The following is a 20,239-nucleotide window of genomic DNA, read 5'->3' on the forward strand; positions in this document are numbered from 1 at the left end:
GCTTGGTTAGTAAAATGATTGCTCAAAATTTAACGTCCGTGATTTTCGGCTTGATGCAAGAAGTTTGTTTCCAAATAAGTCGTATTAACCAAGACACCGAAGTCCTAGTTTGGCGACAAGTTAAACGTGCCGTTTGCCTATTCCGTAAGGTTTTTTCGTTCACAAAAAGTATTTAAGTGATCTCAAACAGTCCATTCTTCACTGTTATGTTACAGTCAACAGAAAAAGTGATGCTCGTTGACATGGAGATGCAAAAATAATGATAAAATCCTCCTTCCCTCAAGGCTGCCTCCGCTACGATGGTGAGGATTTCGCGCTGTTCATTTCGCTCTCAGTCCAGTACTGAATAGGAAATGACGCAGGCGTGTGTATGTGCTTGCGTTCGTGCGTGTGCGTGTTATTGTGTTAGTGTGTGCCTGTGTGTAAGATAGAGAGACAGGGTTGCTTAGAAACACAACGCTGCAAGGCGAGACACCAACCCTGAGGATTATTTCTGACTAGATATTGGTCTCATAGATGAAAAAATATATCGCCTCAACCTCGCCAGCTACAGTATAGCAATTTCCAGTATGAGACCAAAGGGCTGTATGGGGGCCAACTTATCTTCATTTGTACTGCAAGCCATGGCCACAACTGATTTTACTTGTATGAGATGACGTTTACTTTGGGGGGCAATGCGTTGGCTTCTTACTGGAATCGTGTGCCTTTATATTTTCACAGTATGTATCCAGGTGTCAGTGAGTGTCTGACAGACTTACCGTAAAGCGTCCAAAGTAGCATTAGCCAAGTCCCTCCTTAGATATCTCATCAGATCCACTAGCTGCATACCTGAGGCTATTTATAAACACTGCTATATTTAGATGGATTCATGATGACATCCATAAGCTTCCTTTCTCCTGACAGCATAATGACTCTCTCAGTTGCATCCCCAGTTCACTCATGTCTGGACAATAAAGTATGCATCTTATGACAACTCTCTCCATTTCTCCCCCCCTCTCTCTCTCTCTCTCTCTCTCTCTCTCTCTCTCTCTCTCTCTCTCTCTCTCTCTCTCTCTCTCTCTCTCTCTCTCTCTCTCTCTCTCTCTCTCTCTCTCTCTCTCTCTCTCTCTCTCTCTCTCTCTCTCTCTCTCAACAAAACACAGGTAGACAGAAATGTGCCTGTAATATTTTATTACAATATCAAATGTTATTGTCTTTTGAGATATTGGACAACTCAGTCGAATGACAAAAACAGGATGCTTCAGCAGAACTTCAGTATAACTTACTGTACTTACAACTTATTGATAATCAGAATGATAATAAAGATATACAGTACTAGTACAGTAAACTTAATGGATTATGAATGTAAACAAAGGAAATACACCATAGAACTATAATTTCATGCGATAACAAATTCAATGCCTGTGCATGGATCCATAATTCTATGGTTACAAGAGTCTTAATGACATATCAAGGAAAACTTGAAGACAAGACAATTAGGCCTCAACAATGAAACCATTTCAGAGGCAAAAAACGTACTTTGAAGCAGAGTTTCTCAAGTGGCAAGAGGAATCCTTCGATGGCTCTCTTCAAAGCCATGCAGGCACAGATCCTTTACAGACTGCTCTCCCGTGTATTAGATCCTACACATCTTTGTCATGCAGCTCCCAACAGCCCGGTACACACCCGCACACATGCAGTCTTCCATGTATGCAGGACAGGATTACAGCAAGAAATGTGTTCAATTTTTAAGGCAAAGTGTCGTTTCTGGAAGCATTAGTCGTTATTTAGAAAGATTTTGAAGGTTGTGATCAAAGGTTTTTTAGTGTAAAACCTGTTTTGAAACCTCTCAGACCTTCCTATTGCTATGAGAGGGCATGTATTTGTACAGCAAGTCCCAGAAAGTGAAGAACCTGGCCACTGTGGTGCAGAATGGGCTAGTTTTGATTAATGGAAGCGCATTTAATACCAGAAAAGTGACTCATGCTTCACCCTGCCAACAAGTAATTACAGTAATATAACAGGAATCAATGGACCTCCAACACTTATGGTGCTCTGAAAAACCCTGGCTTTAAGGTTAAAATACATTTTTCGGGAACGTTGTCATGAGGATCCTTTAACGGATGGTTTCACGTCCATGTCACATACAAACAGACCGAACCAAATTAAATGATATCAAATAACATCGAGGTCATGGCAATTTTTTAAACGGAATCACGGCATTACGTTTTTAAGTAAAAGGTTTTACAGTGTTATATTCTCCCTGTTTTGGACGGTTAAAGGTATGTAAAATAGACAAGCCACAGGAAAAAGATCAAACTCTTGAAGTTATGATGCTCTTGTGTTTCACGATCATTGTTGATGACTACATTCATCCTGTCAGATAATGCAGCTCATGATGGATTCCTTTTTCCTGGTCGAGTTTTAGTCCCAGGCAGAGCAGAGGGAAGGTGGGCGTGGGTCCTACACAGAGGAGCCGACTGATAATTAAAGGCCTCTGTTTCGTAATCCATCTGAATGGAGCTCTTAGTCTGTCCAGCGAGCTTTCCTTTTTTTTTTACAGCACATCTCTCGTTTGTGACGACAGCTAAAAGTGCCTGACATTTCTCGCTCTGGCAATTAAAACACAGGGCCACAGTGCTGAGGAAGCAGGACTCCTCTACTCAGATACACTTTAACAGTCACTGACTTGGACTGATGTTTTAATGCCAGTCCACTGTCCAGATGCACACACTTTAAGACCCTAAACGTTATAACTTCCGGTTCATTACTATTTCAATTGAGCACTCAAACTAATCGGACTGTGATGGACTCGGGGAACCGTTACGGTCCTCTTTAGTATTACACAATCCTTTATTTTCTGGGAAGTGTAACTCCCCCCCCCCAAAAAAAAACGATTTGTCAGCTACCACCCACCTGTCTTAATTAACCACTGCCGCAAAGGGAGAAGTGACACTATAAAATAACACTATAACAGTCCCGCTTACATGAATTCACAGCAGATGGTGGGATCGGTTCAAAGGATGCACCATTTTAAATGGCTTGCAGCATGCACAGCCAGATTCTAGCTTGCAGCATGCCCTGGTTCTATTCCCTTGGAGATAACTGAAAATGTCAGAGTCTACCGTACGACACACAAGGCCTCACATTAACTCTCTAGTTCCCATACAGACACAGTCATACCTTACATGAAATACAACATAGTGTGGAAAAAAAGTTTTTAGATAAAAACAAAAGGTCTGTCAAGGTGTAACAATGTATTGATGTTTTAAAGCATTGTTGTAAATGTTCAGGCGAGTGTCTGTCCATAGTGGCTCTTACGTCATTCTGCTCTTATGTTTGAGGGCTCTCGTTATCCCTGTAGGCAAAGCAGCAAGGGAAGATGCCAATTTTTCCAGCGCAGTGTCCCTCCAGCCATTCCTCATTGACTGTCACACAAAGTGAGAGAAGAAGAGAGGAGAAAGAGCAATAAGGGACTTCTCACCTCAAACGAAAAGACGACAATGTTTTTTTTGTCATTTACTCTTTGTTGTCAAAGGAGCTAAAGGCTAAATTGTAAACATTCACGGTGGTTTGTGTGAAATCGAGCCAACCGTTCTTCCTTTACCTTGACTGAGAATGTCAATCGTGTCTCCCTCGCTAAACTCCAAGTCCTCGGATCCCTCCGCTGTGTAGTCATACAGCGCCACCATCTGGTAGAGAATGGTCCTGCTGACCAGAGGGTCCTCAGTCTGACATCAAGAAGACGGAAACTTGCTTTTACTCATCAGCGGACGACAACAAATCAAATCCAAGCTTGCATCGATTGAGTGTTCAATTAGGACTAGGTCAGATGGAACTGTGTGTGTGTGTGTGTGTGTGTGTGTTAGTCCACGGTGCACACGGCGTCTTCGTCTAACCTGACACCACAGAGTTGCTCTGCCTGCCTCGGCGCCCTCCAGCAGGTCCTTCAGCCCCTCCCCATCCAGGGGCCTCAGGATCTGGGTGCCATGCTGTCTGTGTCTGGGGGCGGAGGGAGAGAAGAATGGAGAGGGAGGAGGGAAAGAAGGAGATGGGGGGGGGGGCGAAGGTGTGGTGGTGATGATGGTGGGGGGGAGGTGTTGTCCGGCAGATTGCGAGAAAGAGGACCCAGAGAAGAGAAGGGATATTTTTAGTATGGCAGAGGCACTCGTGAAAATTCAAGGTGACAGAAATGGGTTGTCAGGTCTGCAGTTACCTCAGGCGCAAGAGGGAGGCCGGCTGGCCCAATTTATGAGCGATTCGCCTCTGTAGTTCACCGTGCGATGTGTCCAATGGAACGCTCAGAGCGACAGTGTATCTGTAATGCACCTTCACCACCACAGTCGCTGCCTCTTCTCTCTCGGGTGAACCCGGATCCTGGACAAGACATGTCAGTTATCCCCCCTAAAGACTAGCGTTATGACATGGTGTTACCCAAGGTCTCTTCACTGACTCCCTAAAAAACAAGTGACAGGCTGCTCCTAGTTCTTTGAGAATACAGTATGAAGAGCAAAGTAGAACTCCTAAGGAACTCGCTAGACTCTCGAGAATACTTTCTCTGAGATCTCCGGTAATCTGTCAGCATTATTATGGGAACAGGGAACAAGCATCACAGAGTAAGTCCATTATACCTTGGCACCGGCATTGAAAAAGACTATAAAAACAGGCTTTTTCTTTCTCACAGAAAAGCACTTGTTTATTTAATTATCATTTTGACATGCTGAAGCACAAAAGCTAGTCTCAACTCGTTTGGGACGTATTTGATCTATTTATCTACCTTCTGGCTTTTTCGTCGTCCCCCGAGGTCAGAATTGACTTAATCAGGACAGAAACATAAAATGCAGATTCTTGCTAAGCATCTCCGTCGTTCGGTTCAGTGGCCTTCTATACTTAGAACACTCCAGAGCGAATGACAATTCACTGACATGTCAAGTCCATCTCAGAGACAAGGATTTCATCATCAAATTGAGTTTAATGCAGTCGGTTCAATTCAATTCAGGCTCACCTACTGTGTAACCCAGAGGGTTAGTGCTCACCTGCTCTGTGGGGCTCTCGGCTGTGGCTGAGAGCGTGACAGGCTCAGCTGAGGCCACGGCGGCACGGACGTAGACGGGAGGCGGATACTTACTGACTGGCTGAGCTGGGGAGCAAACAGACCATAAAACAGGCAAATCAGGTTTTTTCCTAGCGAGTTAAAACCTTGTTACGGACGTGTTCGAACGATGCCAGTCGCTATAGCAATTTGCTGTCGAAGACGTAGGTTGGCTCCATCGACTCGGCCGTGCCAGCAAGGGTTGGATGAGGTGAGCCTACCCTGAGTAGGTGCGACGGAGGTGGGCAGCATCTGTGGGCGAGTGGGTGGCTTGAGGCCTGGTGGGAGTGGGATCCCACTGGGGATTTTCTGTGGAGGACACAGCGAAGGTACCGTAGTCAAGGTAACAGATTCCTCTCAACAAATTCAGCAGTCACTAAATGGCTATTATAGCGACACTGCCTCTGTATCAAACAACTCTCTTAACATTCACTTGATTTAGGTCATTTAAGCAGGTATGACTTGGCTACTATTTTTATTCTGTAACTTTTTTCCTGACACTACATTTTTTCTGTAAATCCCAAAGGGCCTATAGAGATAAAGCCAGTTCAGCACAAATTTGAAAATTGAACAATGACAGAATTGGCCAGATTAAAACGTCAAGAACCTCTATCAGTACGTAGTTCCACCTCTATGAACCTTGCCATTGTGACATTGTATGGTGATGGGAAAAAAAGAACATTACATTTTTCTTCTTTTTGCCTTTTGCCTTTTTGACATCTACTGGTTCTAGCAAGGCCCTGGGGACGAGTCCTTTCTGGAAAAAGAAGAAGAAAGCAAGATAATGTGAACTCTCGGGGCACACACACACACACACACACACACACACACACACACACTCACACACACACTCACACACAATCTGCCATCATGAAATCAATACACAAATCAATACCTCATAAGAGCAAAAAGATGGACCAGTAGACTTCCCTCACCTGTCCGTCAAATATGACAGTCGCCATGCCCTCCTTGTCCACATCGCTAAACATAAAGACCAACGCCCCTGCAGGCATGGTCAGCAGGCCTGGTCCGCTGCCCACACAAGGAGCGCTCACACGCATGTAGTGAGAATCTCTGGAGGGCAAGACAGACGCCATCACTTCACTTGGCTTTCAGTCAAGGGAACACTGCTAAAATAAAGATGCGCTGCAGAGATGAATTCGCCAGCTTGTCATCGACTTTTGGCAAAAACACAAGAAGTTAAAACTCTGTGGAGTTGGAGGAAAGTTCAATGGAAAACTGTTACGTACTGTGCTCCTTCTACCTTGGGCTCGTAGTATCCAGGTTTCTGAAGGAGGACATTCACAGTCAGAAGGACACGTTCAAATGAATGTTTTGTACAGGTTTGTGTCATTCCCTCATCCATACCTGCATTCTGAGTGGCTCGAAACCGCCAAAGTCATCATTGGGGATCATGGAGACGATGACCTGAGGGAACAGGTCACACAAGGGGAACTTGAGTGTCCTCTCAATGCAGCACGTATATCTTTGGTTCTGTTGGCGCAGTAGGTGGCTACTATACCTTGGGTTTACCCAGGAAGTCTCTCTCTTTTAGCTGCTCGATGTCCTGCTTCCTGGGACGGAACACCTCTCCCTCGGGCACCAGGAGGGGCACTGGCACTTCTTTCCTCTGGTGGTGGGGGCACAGCAAATGTCAGTATTCATCTAACAGCAGGAGTGTTTACAGAGCTCCATCTCATGTGAGTGAACCTATACAAATGCCCAAACCCCCCTCCAAAAAATGAACACTCCTGGGTTTTTAAATGTACTGTGGGGGAAACAGACCCTCTGGGTATAGATACTGAAGCCATGGAGGTCAAATGTGAGCAACAAACGTAACAGGACAGCACGGTTCAGTGCAAAACATGTATGTTTAAGAGTTCTTGGTTCCTGCTACTTACAGACACCCCCTCCAGGGCTGCTTCCACATTGCTCCCTTTGCCCTCTCCTTTTTCCTGCGAGGCTGAGAGGAGAATGTCCCTGGCTTTGTCCCACTGGCCCATCCTGCAGTGGACAGCTGCTGCATTATATAAAACCTGCCCAACCAGAAAGACATTCGATGTTCATCATATGTACTCTGTGTTCATCATCATTCAATGTGTCAGAGGTTTTGCAAGACATGAACAAGACAATGTGTTGGCATGAAACCAATTATAATTCATGGTCTCCAGCACTATCCGGCAGAGCATTCTTGTGTCAAACACAGTCAAAAAATGTTCCTTCTTTTGCCAAGTTACACAACATACAAGGAATCTGTGACATGACTTTGCTATGACTGGCATTTCATGTTGCATAACCTGCAAAATATTCTGCCTCTGAATGATTCTTTGTCAGAGGGACCTTCCCAGGTGTACGGTATCATATCTGTTTGACTGCACAATGGAGGCGATGACACAATGGAGTATAATGTCATCTGTTTCTCAGATGTGACACAATGAGATGCCACAAGGAAGTCATGGGGACTGTAATTTGCTGTGAACAAAGAGTGACACATGGGTTGTGATAAAACTCTGACCTGCCAGCTGTAGAGCTTGTAGCGCAGACCCAGCTGCCTATAGTCGATCACTAGATTCTCTCGCATGTGCTTCTGAGCCCAGATACAGTCAGTCAGAGCTTCCTCCAGCCTGCAGAGAGAGAGAGAGAGAGAGAGAGAGAGAGAGAGAGAGAGAGAGAGAGAGAGAGAGAGAGAGACAGAAAGATTATCTAATAAAATCAAGACTATACTGGCCAAATGAACAATGTATCTATTACATTTTCATTTACATTTAGTCATTTAGCAGACGATCTTTTCCAGAGCGACTTACAGTAAGTACAGGGACATTCTCCCCGAGGCAAGTAGGGTGAAGTGCCTTGCCCAAGGACACAACGTCATTCGAATCAAACCGGCAACCTTCTGATTATAGGTCGACTCCCTACCTGCTCAGCCATCTGACCCCCCTCTGTTAGCCAATCATATATTAAATCAAACAAATGGACCAAACGGCTCAAGGAAGGAAAGGCACAGGGGAGTTTATGGTCTCAAATGGCTCACCTGTTTGTCTGCATGTGAACCGCAGCTCTCTGGAAAAACCCCACGGCAAGTCTCTCATCCTTAGCTATGGTCTGGTCCAGAGCCTGGACACATCACACCAAACACATTGAAAGAAAAACATGCCAACACCACACACACAAACACAGACACACACACAGTACCTTGATTGCAGGCTCAAGCTGTCCCAGCGCGAGGTGAACCGAGGCGGTCGTGAACAGTATCCGTGAGGTGGGGTCAGTGATCTGGTTGAGCTTGGCCAGAGCCCCTTGCCAGTCTCTGGCATCCACGGCCTTCACAGCCTCATCCCAGAGACCAAGCAGCTCTGTGTACAACATGTTCCTAGGGAAGCACCAGCACAAGGGGAAAGAGAGGAGACTTACTGCACAGGTGACAAGTTTACTTTACATTTTGTTGTACAATACCCTGGTTATGAGGAGAACAGGTGTGTTACATTGTAACATAGTAATTGAACAATATGAATGATGACATGAAGAATTCTATGTATAACAAGAATAACTTGATTTGATCAGATTATAAATGGACAAATACAACATATAGTACGTACATAACAGATAACAAGAATTGTGCAACTTACAAGTTCAAGTTCCTCCACACAACTTGTCAAAGGAAAAATTGGACGACTTAGAACCAGCCAGCCTTGTTCACCTCAGTGCCCTGGTAGGGAAATGATGGTACTCGCTCGACCTGCGAGTCGCAAAGACAGGTGGAGTCTCCACCCTCGTTTACAAGGAAGTTCTTCTTCCACATTCCATAGACTGGGACGGGGGAGGGAAGCAAACAGAGCCCAGGAGACTATGACGACAGCACGTACTCAGTACTGTCACAAGAGTGGATTTACCGTACTTGCCAAGCCTGTGACAGAGTCTGGAGGTTACACCCACTGAAGTTCATGTTACAGCAGAGGACAGTCGTGACACACTTCTGGGAATTTCTGGGAAAACGCTTATCAGCTATGGAATAAGTCGTTCAGATTGACCTTTAATACTCTGGTGCTCTAGAGGAGGAATAGGGAAGTCACGTGTGTGTTTAATGTGATTCCAACAAATACCACAATGTGCCTATGTTGTTTTTTATAGATTATTTTGCTAAATAACTAAAATGACATATGATGCCATACATTTTTACAAATAGTCAATAACACTAGTATCACATCAAGGCTTTCATGTGCTTTATTAGAGGCCACACTTTTAGTTAAATTGGTCCACCATTCCAGCCTTATAGACCACCCAAACATTCTGCAGGATTTTTTCTTCAGCTATTGATTTATTTTGCAAAAAGTAGTTAGTTGAATGTACAATGTCAGATTGGGCTGTCAAAACTTGATGTGAATGTTTATAGACTGAAAAATGCAGATCGGGTCCAACTGCAGAACAAAGCTCCAGTGAAGTAATTTTCGTGAACTTCTCGTATATCCTCCGGTTCGACTGGTGGCAGCAAAGTGCTTTTAAGCACAGCTGTTCAGGCGGTCACGAAGAAAAACGGGAATCGCCATTGTTTCTCAGATTTACAGAAGTTGACTTGCACATTGTTACTGTAGGTGTGTAGGTATCAGTACTTGTCAAGTTGTCATACCCACCGCAGACGCAGTATAAAGTCATGTGATTATGATTTACTCATGACACTTCAACGTCATGTTTTAAAATCAGTGGCTGGCTGGCTGGCTGGCATAAAAGAACATATTTAAAATGGCAAGGCAAATCTTTGGGTTGATTGCCTTGCTCTGTGTCTACGCTGAGACACGGGGACTTCCAAGCAGGCATGTTCAGGTAGGTGGTTCTCTAGTCTACACGATCCTTTTCTTTATCAGTCAGTTGATTATGTGTTTGTGTTTGCCACTGCTGTTGTTGAACAACATTGGAGCATATTAATGAAAAACATGAGGCATATTTTTGGAATCTTTTGTGTGGTCCACACATTTGACATCTAATACACCCCAGAACTGGATTCATAAATCACCTTTATGTTCAGCCAAATTGCGTCTACAAGGCCATGTTTAACATGTTAACAAATTATAATTTCCCCTTTTTTGCCTGCTTCCTGCTTTATCCCAGACCAAGCACCATGAACCCAACAAGGATCAACCTCAGTTCAAAGAAAAATATTTCACTCAAATACTGGACCACTTCAACTTCAACAGCATGGGCAATGGCACCTACGACCAGAGATACCTCATAACAGGTGAAATGTCCTAGAAATAACAAATACATGATCATATCATTTCCGATTACAAGTGGATGCCCACTCTTGACTATACGTGTCTACATAGATCAGTACTGGAAACGAGGCTATGGACCCATCTTTTTCTACACTGGCAACGAGGGAGACATCTGGGAGTTTGCCCTGAACTCTGGCTTCATCACTGAGCTCGCTGCTGAGCAGAAGGCCCTGGTCATATTTGCTGAGCACGTAAGAATAAACCTCCATATTGTCACATGTCAATGTTTGTGACCGCAACTGGGAGAAGGCTACTGATCTGTGGCACAGAATACCAACGAGTCAGGAAGTCACTACCATGCCTCGTAAAAAATGTGTGACTAACGCTGCGTCTTTGACCGTGTAGAGATACTATGGAAAGTCTCTTCCGTTTGGCCAAGACTCCTTCAACATCCCCGAGGTGGGACTGCTGACGGTGGAGCAGGCTCTCGCCGACTTCGCTGTGATGATCACGGAGCTGAAGCCTCAGCTCGGAGCCTCCGAATGCCCCGTCATCGTCTTTGGCGGAAGGTAACATGTCATATGAAACCACACTGTACCTAATGTCAGTTGATCTTGTCACTGTTTGGAAATGTAACAAAGAAAACCACTCGGCGGCTTATGTTTCCACTTTCCTTTTTAAAAAATGAACCCAGGCTCCAGACGAATTCAGAGCGTTCCTCTGCCATTTGATAAAATCATAATTATTTGGGCCAAATTCAATTAGATTAAGGAAAGCTTTCCTACAGGCATCCAATTAATTTTGAAATGATTTCCCATCTTTGTTATTCCAGACGAGCTGTGGTCAAGCTTTGTCTGTCTAACCAAGGTTGTTTCCTGTCTGTCTCTCAGCTATGGGGGAATGCTGTCCGTGTACATGAGATTGAGGTATCCAAACATTGTGGCTGGTGCTTTGGCCGCCAGTGCCCCCATACTGTCCACCGCTGGAATGGGTGACTCCAGACAGTTTTTCCAGGATGTTACACATGTATGTTAGCGATGACGAATGCATGTGTTTTGTTTGTTTTTTCAAGTCCTATTTAGTCACATGATGGTTATGCTTGAAATGTGATGTGGTATACACAAGTTGAAGTATTGTGTTTTGACAGTGGATTATTGTTCTTGTTTAGGATTTTGAGAGTTATGCACCAGAGTGCCGGGATGCTGTGAGAGGAGCCTTCCAGAAACTGCAGGATTTATCTGAAGTGGAAGGTAAATTCAGTGAGACGCACCCGGATGAGGAAATCCATATTTTTTGACCATTGTAATAAATCTCTTCTTTTTGGTCGCCCTGTTTGTCCTTCTCCAGATTATAGCCGAATCCAGGCTGCCTTTTCACTGTGCAAACCTCCATCTTCCCAGAAGGACATCCACCAGCTGAACGGCCTTCTGAGGAATGCCTTCACCCTCATGGCCATGCTGGACTACCCCTACAGCACCCACTTCATGGGGAACATGCCTGCCAACCCTGTCAAAGTACTGCTTCTCTGCTCCACTCGCCTCCGTTTAATAATGTAGTTCAATCCTTGATCTTATCGATTCGAGGAAAAAACTGAACGGATCTTCTGTGTTTGCAGGTGGGCTGTGATATCATGCTGAGCGGAGTGGATTTACTGCAAGCCCTCAGAGACACTGCAGGTACTTTCCGAATTCTTAGGTTCCTAGCGAGGTAGCCGACCGTGTCACTTTCTGGTGCATGTTCTGCCAGCGTACACCAGAGGGCGCTCTTTCAAAATACATAAACAACTCCCGAGGGAAAGGGTCCACGCTCACGGTGGATTTGACGCCCGCTATGGCAACCAGTCACACATTTCCGCATGATATATCATGCTGCAAGCTGCTGTAACAGTGTAAACAGCCTGCTATTGGTGTTGATTTATCCTCTCCCCCCCCCCCCCCCCAGGCATCGTGTATAACTCGACAGGGATTCTGAAGTGCTTTGACCTCTACAGCCTGTATGTGGAGTGTGCTGATCCAACCGGCTGTGGCCTGGGCTTCAACAGCCTGGCCTGGGACTACCAGGTGCAGAACAACTTCCCTACACTCGCGCTGTTTTCTCTCACTGTCCAGTACTGTAGCTATGGTCAGGAAGCGTGGTGTTTGTTGTGACGCGATGCGGACACAATCCGACTCTTTATCCTCCGTCAGGCCTGCACTGAGATTGAGCTGTGCTTCGAGAGCAACAACCTGACTGACATGTTCCCAGCCATGCCCTTCACGGAGGCGCACAGGGAGCAGTACTGCTCCAAGCGCTGGGGGGTTATTCCTCGCCCCGGCTGGCTCAAGACCCAGTTCTGGGGGAACGGTAAGCTTAGGACCCGGGCGTCTGATTATCTGTCCATCCACTTAGTTCCGGAGGGATTGTGTCCTCACCGTCTGATAAGGCTCGACACCATAAACTATTCTCTTAGAATCGATAGTGCCTGTTTTACGGATTGCGTCGTCGAGTCTGATTCGCTCGTCTCGATTCTTGCAGCTCTGTCGTCGGCCAGCAACATCATCTTCTCCAACGGAGACCTCGATCCCTGGGCCAACGGAGGAGTAAGATCAACACGCAGCCTGATCTAATGTGGCCCCAGGGAAGCATGGCGGCCCGTGATTGTGTTTTTGCGCACGTTGTATTGACGTGCACGTTCTGTGTCCTAGGTGAGGAAGTCCCTGAGCTCATCGCTGGTTGCCATCAACATATCCGAGGGGGCTCACCATCTAGACCTGAGGTAAAGGAACTCGATTCATGCAGTGTAGACACAGCTAGGTGTTTGTAGTGTGACACTATGATGACACCACAGTGACAATTCTATGTTGTTACTGTTTTAACAGAAGTTCCAATGATGCTGACCCTCTGTCAGTGATCACCGCTAGGAAGACAGAGGCAGACACCATCTCTCAGTGGGTGAAGATGGAGAGACATAGATCAAAGTGAAACTCCATCTTGAATTTTAATGATCATCACAACAGTTGTGAAATGTTGTTCAATAAAGTATTTTATTAATCTCCACATTTTTACAAAATTAAAGCAGATCTGTTTCCAGACATTTCTTGTAAACATGACATCGACAATACATAGTGTATCTTCATTAATGGATGTTTGTAGACTAAGAACCAAACATTGGTTCCATTAGCCAAAGCCCTTGGTTTAACAACTGCATGACCTTGCCAAAAATCACTGTATAGTTTTATTCTTTAAGACTTTTACTGATGCTGCTCTGATAAGTTCTGAGTAAATATAAAGGCTTATTGTTCCTCAGAAATTGAGGTCCAGATGAACTCACGGGTAAATGTTCCCATCAAATGATTTTATTCTACTGTCACCAAAACTGTAAGGTGCTTCACAAATTCATTATTAATTAACTTACTTTATACCATGGTTAGAGAGCTACACAACTGCAGATTAATCGTTTTCATAATACATGGCTTTGAGAAATGGCTTAATTTAACATTAATTGACAATTGATTCCATCTAATAATCAGCATTTCTTTGGTTTAGGAGCCATGCTGAACATCATTTGAACTTTAAATTGGAGATCAGTGGTTACAATTCAAATTAAACAGCAGAAGAAGGAAAAAAAAGCCCTTATGACAATATACTAGGTATACTGGGAAAGGAAAACCCAATGACTGCTCTGTGGTGCTACTTAAAAATATAGTCACATTATCTAATTGTGGATATATAAATGCACAAGTTTGAACAATAATTCACAGCGACCAATACAAATGTCAATAACAAAACGTCAATGTATGAATGACATGTTAAGGAAAACTGTGACGGACAGCCGACAAACAGGAGTCCGACAGTAACAATTCCTAATGTTGCCAAGGGCAACACTGAAGGCACATGTGACACATCTACGTGGAGGTCTCACCTTCAAACTCAAATAAAAAAGTGAAAAAATTCAGCACAGAGGATGGCAAGTATTCATTCTTAAAGACAACAACAACCACATCTGGGAGGAATAAACATCTGAACGTTCAGCTAAATACAGGAATGACCGTGAAGTCAGAGCTGCAACAGATTTAACTAGTGCTACAACTACTCCCGTTTCTGGGGCTAAATGATCATTAATTATCAATATATAATATACACCACCAAACACTACAAATCAACTCCAATTATATTAATTTAAATGTAATCGCTAATATCTATCTGTGTAGGTGAACACGACTATCCTTATAACTCTGATACACCACGACAAACTAAATAACATTCAAGAAAAATATCTAGCAGCTGGTCAGTCATATTTAACATCAAGGAAATGAGATGTTGTGTTCCTGCAATCAACATACACAAAACGCTTCACAGTATGTAAATTAATCCGTACATGACGGGCAGAAAGGAAGCGATTTTCAATCTCCACATACTATTCTGAGTAGGAAGACACCAAGGGACACAGGAAGTTTTGAGCGCACACGGGCATCATTTCCTGTCCCCGGGTGCCCAGGTTGGATTTGGACGTCACTTCTTTGGGTGCCAGTTAGCGCCTCCTCGCCGTCTGCTGTTTCACATAAAGACACAGCTTGGATTTAAGGCGCTCTGAGGCTCAGCTCATTGGCTGCTGGAGAAAAGTGGAGTAATGAACCCAGCTGGGCCGAGGACACAGCCAGGTCGGTACACATGCTCTCTCCACAGTAAACAGTTTGTCGTTATCAGAAGTGGCAGGTCAGTCCTCAGACAGTAGACAAATTCAATAAATAGCGAGGCTGGGCCTCAATCATTTCTCCATGGCTATTGTTACAATCAGTTGAAATCAAACAATGAATTCCGGCTTTAGGTAGAGGCATTTTTTTGTTGTTGCTGACGACGAGTTGGCTGAAGCAAAAGTAACCTGTTCTTCAGTCACTTAGTTGTAGAAAAGAAATATAGAGATATCTTGGTGTTAGCCAAGCCCTGAGCTGTGTGTGTATGTGTGCGTGCGTGTCCATTGTTGCCTCCTGGGTGCTACTCAGCTGCAGCCCATATAGGCAGGGGGTGCGCCTCTGTGTTGAACACGTATTGGTCCAGGCTGAGGAGGTTCGGGTCGTCTGAGAACAGCAGGTAGAAGTACTTGAGGGTCTCCCCGAGGAAGAAGGTCTCCATCTTGTCCCGGGGACTGGTGTAGTCTGGGTCGCGGACGTTGTTGATGGACGTGTAGCCGCCCGTGGACACCTGGAGACACACAGAGCACAGTGAGGGGGGTCGATCTCGTTCCATTTGAAAGGAAAACCCTTTGAAAGGCTGCGAGTCCCGCTGTGAGATGTGTACCTTCGTGTACTTGTTGAAGCTCTGCAGAATCTCCCAGCCCCAGTCTCTGTACTTCCTATCCTTGGTGAACCTGTACAGGTAGAACAGGCTCTCCACTGTCTCGGGGCGAAGGAGATTGTGTCTGTCGGCAAGCTGAGAAGACAATCACACAGAGACATCCAACACCCGTGTAAGTATCAGATTCCCATAGCAGTGATAGATGATGTTTTTGCTGGAGGTTGTGACGAGAGTTTCCACTGCGTTTCCACAGTCCCCGACCCACCTTCACGTCCACGTCGCGGATGCTGCCTTGGTGCATGTTGAAGTGGACGATCTCTGGGCTCAGGCCTGTCTCCATCTGGGCGTACATCTGGTAGCAGGTCTCCATCAGCTGCTTGGCTAGCTCCATGTGGTCCGCAGGCAGGCCGTGGTGGGCCCCCAGGGCCAGGGTCCCAGGCAAGAAGCACACCAGATGGTCCTAACACACACACGCACACAGAAGAGATACCACTTCACTAAATGGAGAAGGGTTCCTTACCACTAAAGAAACAGTAGTTCAATGAGGTATGGAGGCAAGGCTAAATATACTTATTTTTTCTTATAGAAATGGAAGTCAGGTGGTTCACATCTGACTTTGTGCACTGACCATTTTGGGGCTGAATTGTCCATGAGACAGCTCTCCTACAAACGTAAGGCCTTTAGGAGAGGACTTCTGCAGCAAGTTCTTCTTCACGCCCTCCATAGCCTGCAGGTAGTCGTCAAGCAGTCTGACAAGTACACACACAAACACACATCAGGCCTCAGTAGGTCCAACAACATCTCAAATCTAAACACTAGGCTGAGTCCCAAAGGGAACCGTGCATGCATGTTCATTTGTGATTAATGGGGTCTGAATTACTGCAGGTGTTGTCACACAGAACCTAGCGTCACACGGCCAGACTGAGCCAGGACAACATGGAAAACACCATATCAAGTGTTCAAACACGACCAACAGAGAGCACCCCCCTCCCTCCCTCCCCCAAGCAGTGCGTGGCTCCACTCCGAAAGCACTGCAACTGAGTCCAATGAATGTTTCATGAGGGGATCTCCGGGGACCTAATTGTGCACGCAGTTAAACAAATATCACCAGACACGAGGCATGAATATTTCAGCCTTGCGAGAGTCCTGATACCCAGTGGTCTGTTAACGCCACACGGCTCGGGAGAAGCCGAGCAGGTATCGTGTAGGAAGCACAGTCAGAGAGCGCTGCATAAGCACTGCCACGGCCGTCAGGCCAGGGAGAGCTCACAGCAGATCAAACCTTCGAGGCTGTCAGTTATGACAGGCTCTGAAAACTCCTCTGCCTGGCTCTGGTACTTAGTAGGAAGGCTGCACAGTTAAGGGGGGGGGGGCTACCCGAAGCATAATCCTGACAGGGGGGATTAGCGTCAACGCCGCATCTGCGACAGCTCCAGACAGGAAGAACGGGAGTCTACTTCGGAGAGAAGAGGAGAGAAGAGAGGAACCCAGACTGACTCGGTCTCCTTCTTGCCTCCCTGGATCCACTGCTTGAGCAGGTACTCGTAGTAGCTGTCGGCGCGCGCGCCCAGCGTGAACACGCCCTGGTGGGTGAACTGGCCGCTGTTGGTGTTGATGAACATGGGCACCAGGCCGTCCTGCTTGCCCTCCAGCTTGTGCACCTGCTTCATGACCTCGCCCACGGCAGCCTGGAGGAGACCCAAGGGAATGCAGTCAGAACATACTCTCACTACAATTCGATTCTTTTCAAAACCTCCTCCCAAATTAAACCTCCTTTGAAGGAGGTGCAGCAACCCTATATGTGACGTGTTTGTTCCTGTTCCTGTTCTACACCTGCTGACCAGGTTCCGGGGTGTGTGTGTGTGTGTGTGGGCTGGAGGGCTGTTTCCGGGGCTCACCTGGTAACGGTCGTCGTCGGTGAGGCGGCTCAGCTCTCTGAACTCCAGCTGGATGCTGGTGACCTCGGCCACCGTGCTGTCGGACGTCCACCGAGGGGGGTGGGCCGTGCCCTTCCCGATGTTCACGTCCGAGTAGGGGATCTTCGACGGCGTGCTGAAGGCCGGCATCAACCTCGAACCGATATCTTTCTGCGGGGGGGAACAGAAGAGACTCGTGAGGGGGCCCGCGTGAGTTTGTTTTTCCTGTACTCGACCTACTCTGGTAAAAAAAAAAAAAAATGGTATCCTTTTGATGAATGAACCCATACGAGCAGCAGGTAGCAAGCCATGAAAGAGGCTTTGAGAGGCAGAAGGAGAGGGGGCGGGAGCACCCCGAGGCCCTGTCTTCCCCAGCCAACTGAGAGGGTGCGCGGTTGACTCACAGCCTTGTCCAGGAACACAGCCTCCCCTGTCAGATGGTACGTGCTCAGCAGGCCACCCAGGATGCGGATGGTGCTCTCAAACAGGTTCACGTCCACATTCTTGTTGAAAGACAGCTCTGTGCTCACCCAGGTCTTGGCCTCCTCGAACTCTGCTCGGGGAAAAAAGAGGCCAAAGCATCGTTTAAAGTCATCCTGCTCCGTCTGTGATGCAGTGGGGGGGTGGGGGGGTGGGGGGGGGTGGAGTTTACAAGACAAGGGAGTTTACCTTCTTTCAGTCCAAGGATCCACATGGTGTCCAGGGCGTCAATCAGCGTCAAGCCCAGGCCAAACCATTCTCCGTAAGACTTGGAGATGGGCCTCAGCTCGTCGTGGCCCCAGGCAAATTCTTTGTAACCCTTCCAGGCATGTCTGAAAGCCTCTTTTACGGCCTCCAGCCTAATGGCTGATGACACACATAACCAAAGCCAAAATCATCAATTACTATCCGAGGCTGCGGATGAGCGAAGGAGCTTGCAATATTTCAACTGAGCTGTGAAAGTGCCCTCTATGAAGTAGCGGTATGACTCATGCGGGAGACTACGTTGTTTCCTATTTTGCGGATCGTCGGTCATACAGTAAGAGCTGGGAGCCAGCACTGACCTGACTCTTGAGATAAACGCTCCTCTTCCTCAGCGGGGGAGTCACCTTCATTCTCGGCGACTTTTCCTGGGTCCTTAGCATCTACCACAGCCCCCTGCCAACTAAACACACAAGACGTAACCAGGTCAGAGGACCATACCAACTGGTGTTTGGTTTCGTGACGTCTCGTTGCTCGGTACCGAGGAGAGAAGAGTCTTACTTCTCCCCCTTTTCTTCTCCGTTCTCCTCCTTTCGTTCGCCTTTCTTAACATCAGGTCCCTGGTGCTCCTCGGTCTGTGTGTCGGAGCCGTTCCCTTTCTTCTGCAGCCGGTGCTGCAGGACAGGTGGCCCACGCTTGCGAGAGAGTCTTTTCTGCTTCTGAGGAAGGAGACAACAACATGCAACTAAGGTGACACCACATTCCCTGTTTTTGACAGTCCGACTGACTTTGAGGAGTGATGTGTGACCACTGTTTAGGGGAGAACGTTCCGGACCAACCTCTGAGGACGTGTCGAGCTGGGGAGGTCTCTCCTGTTTCCCTGGCTCTGCTAGAACCTTAGGAACGAGAGGCTTCAGCCCGAGGTCTCCTTCCATGTCTTCTACTTTCTCCACATCTCCAACATGAAGGCCTAAGCAGACGAGGGAGAGGGGTGAGTCTCAACCAATACACACTCATTCATCATGACGTTGAGGTTTGGCTGGTCTTACCTTGAAGTTGGTCCGTGACAGCAGGGTAAGTGGACAGCCAACAGACTAGCAGCAGAACCAAGGCAAACAAGATGAGACTGCGCTGCAACCTGGACAGCTGCTTCCATTTCTGAGCAGTGAGAAGAGACACTCACTTTTCTGAGACAATGTAACGAAAGAGATGGCCTACAAGTAATCAATGCCCTCGAATCCAACACTTTCTTACCCTCCAGCATGACTGCCTTCGCCACTGTTTGCTGTTGTTATAATTGATGCTTCCTGATGCTTCAGTGAGGGTTAAAGATACAAAGTCCTTCCGAGATGGTGGATGCATGTCTCCAGCTCACCCCAAAACGAAGTCATAGACACGGTGCTGAACGGGGAAAGAGGGAAATTGCATTTCAAACGAACGATCAGTGAGATACTGGTCCCTGATTATTTTTTTACGACAAGACAATGAACTGCAGAAATGTGTATTTATGAAAAGTGTCAAACCAATGTTATTTGGACGCATGCAATAAGTATGCTGGCGAAAAATGTCAGGTACAACAAATAAGCGCTAAATCTCGCATGTTTGTAAATGTAAAACGTGTATTTCACATTGAAGTTAAGCTTTGTAACATTTTCTACGCTGTCTCGTAGCAAAACAGTATTCTCGCTACAATGTAAGTCCTTACATGGCGCAACAGCTGATACAATGTGAAACATTGTGATCATGATCACAATGCGAAAACATAAACAAAACTTAAATACAATCTGCTTTGGAAAACACGATAAATTGTTAAATCTATATCCAAAAACAATATTGACTCTTACCTTTGTATGCTAGCCTACAACGTATCGTCTGTTTTCGGACTTCCTGATTCAATAGCGTACGCGATGGAGTGAGGCTAGACCGATCCACAAGCGACTAAAGACCGAGGCATTACGTGAGGCCTGGTAACGTAGCCTACTCCGATAAAAATAACTGGTACCAGTCCCCAGGCAGAAATGTTACTATAAACGCCCCCCAAAAATTGCACGGGATATTTCGATTCATGTAATCGTAGACCATTAATGAAA

The 20,239-nt window shown here is 46.2% G+C and overlaps 3 protein-coding genes across 3 annotated transcripts; 1 reads left to right on the forward strand and 2 right to left on the reverse strand.

Moving 5' to 3' along the window:
* Positions 1-1,162: 1,162 nt before the first annotated feature.
* On the reverse strand, positions 1,163-8,773 carry noxa1 (NADPH oxidase activator 1). Its single transcript, XM_084689993.1, has 16 exons — positions 8,698-8,773; positions 8,264-8,441; positions 8,103-8,185; positions 7,587-7,695; positions 6,973-7,107; positions 6,594-6,701; positions 6,440-6,499; positions 6,322-6,359; positions 6,007-6,145; positions 5,757-5,828; positions 5,293-5,380; positions 5,016-5,119; positions 4,196-4,356; positions 3,879-3,981; positions 3,587-3,710; positions 1,163-3,407 (listed from the first exon to the last, which is right to left on the reverse strand). The coding sequence occupies exons 2-16, from the start codon at positions 8,435-8,437 to the stop codon at positions 3,313-3,315; spliced, it is 1,593 nt and encodes a 530-aa protein (XP_084546119.1). The 5' UTR covers positions 8,438-8,441; positions 8,698-8,773; the 3' UTR covers positions 1,163-3,312.
* Positions 8,774-9,666: 893 nt separating this feature from the next.
* On the forward strand, positions 9,667-13,332 carry dpp7 (dipeptidyl-peptidase 7). Its single transcript, XM_084690615.1, has 13 exons — positions 9,667-9,889; positions 10,175-10,301; positions 10,390-10,529; positions 10,684-10,847; positions 11,169-11,304; positions 11,447-11,528; positions 11,626-11,792; positions 11,894-11,954; positions 12,220-12,338; positions 12,465-12,621; positions 12,793-12,857; positions 12,963-13,033; positions 13,137-13,332. Exons 1-13 carry the CDS (start codon positions 9,809-9,811, stop codon positions 13,237-13,239), a joined length of 1,473 nt encoding a protein of 490 aa, XP_084546741.1. The 5' UTR covers positions 9,667-9,808; the 3' UTR covers positions 13,240-13,332.
* man1b1b (mannosidase, alpha, class 1B, member 1b) lies at positions 13,283-20,239 on the reverse strand. The gene is made up of 14 exons (XM_084690614.1): positions 19,994-20,239; positions 19,404-19,550; positions 19,199-19,307; positions 18,989-19,119; positions 18,711-18,868; positions 18,512-18,612; positions 18,138-18,314; positions 17,873-18,021; positions 17,451-17,639; positions 17,050-17,240; positions 16,181-16,301; positions 15,818-16,012; positions 15,556-15,687; positions 13,283-15,459 (listed from the first exon to the last, which is right to left on the reverse strand). Exons 2-14 carry the CDS (start codon positions 19,509-19,511, stop codon positions 15,253-15,255), a joined length of 1,968 nt encoding a protein of 655 aa, XP_084546740.1. The 5' UTR covers positions 19,512-19,550; positions 19,994-20,239; the 3' UTR covers positions 13,283-15,252.

This window comes from Hypomesus nipponensis, chromosome 24 (genome assembly GCF_054491055.1).
Source record: "Hypomesus nipponensis isolate SF chromosome 24, ASM5449105v1, whole genome shotgun sequence".
Classification (NCBI taxonomy): domain Eukaryota; kingdom Metazoa; phylum Chordata; class Actinopteri; order Osmeriformes; family Osmeridae; genus Hypomesus; species Hypomesus nipponensis.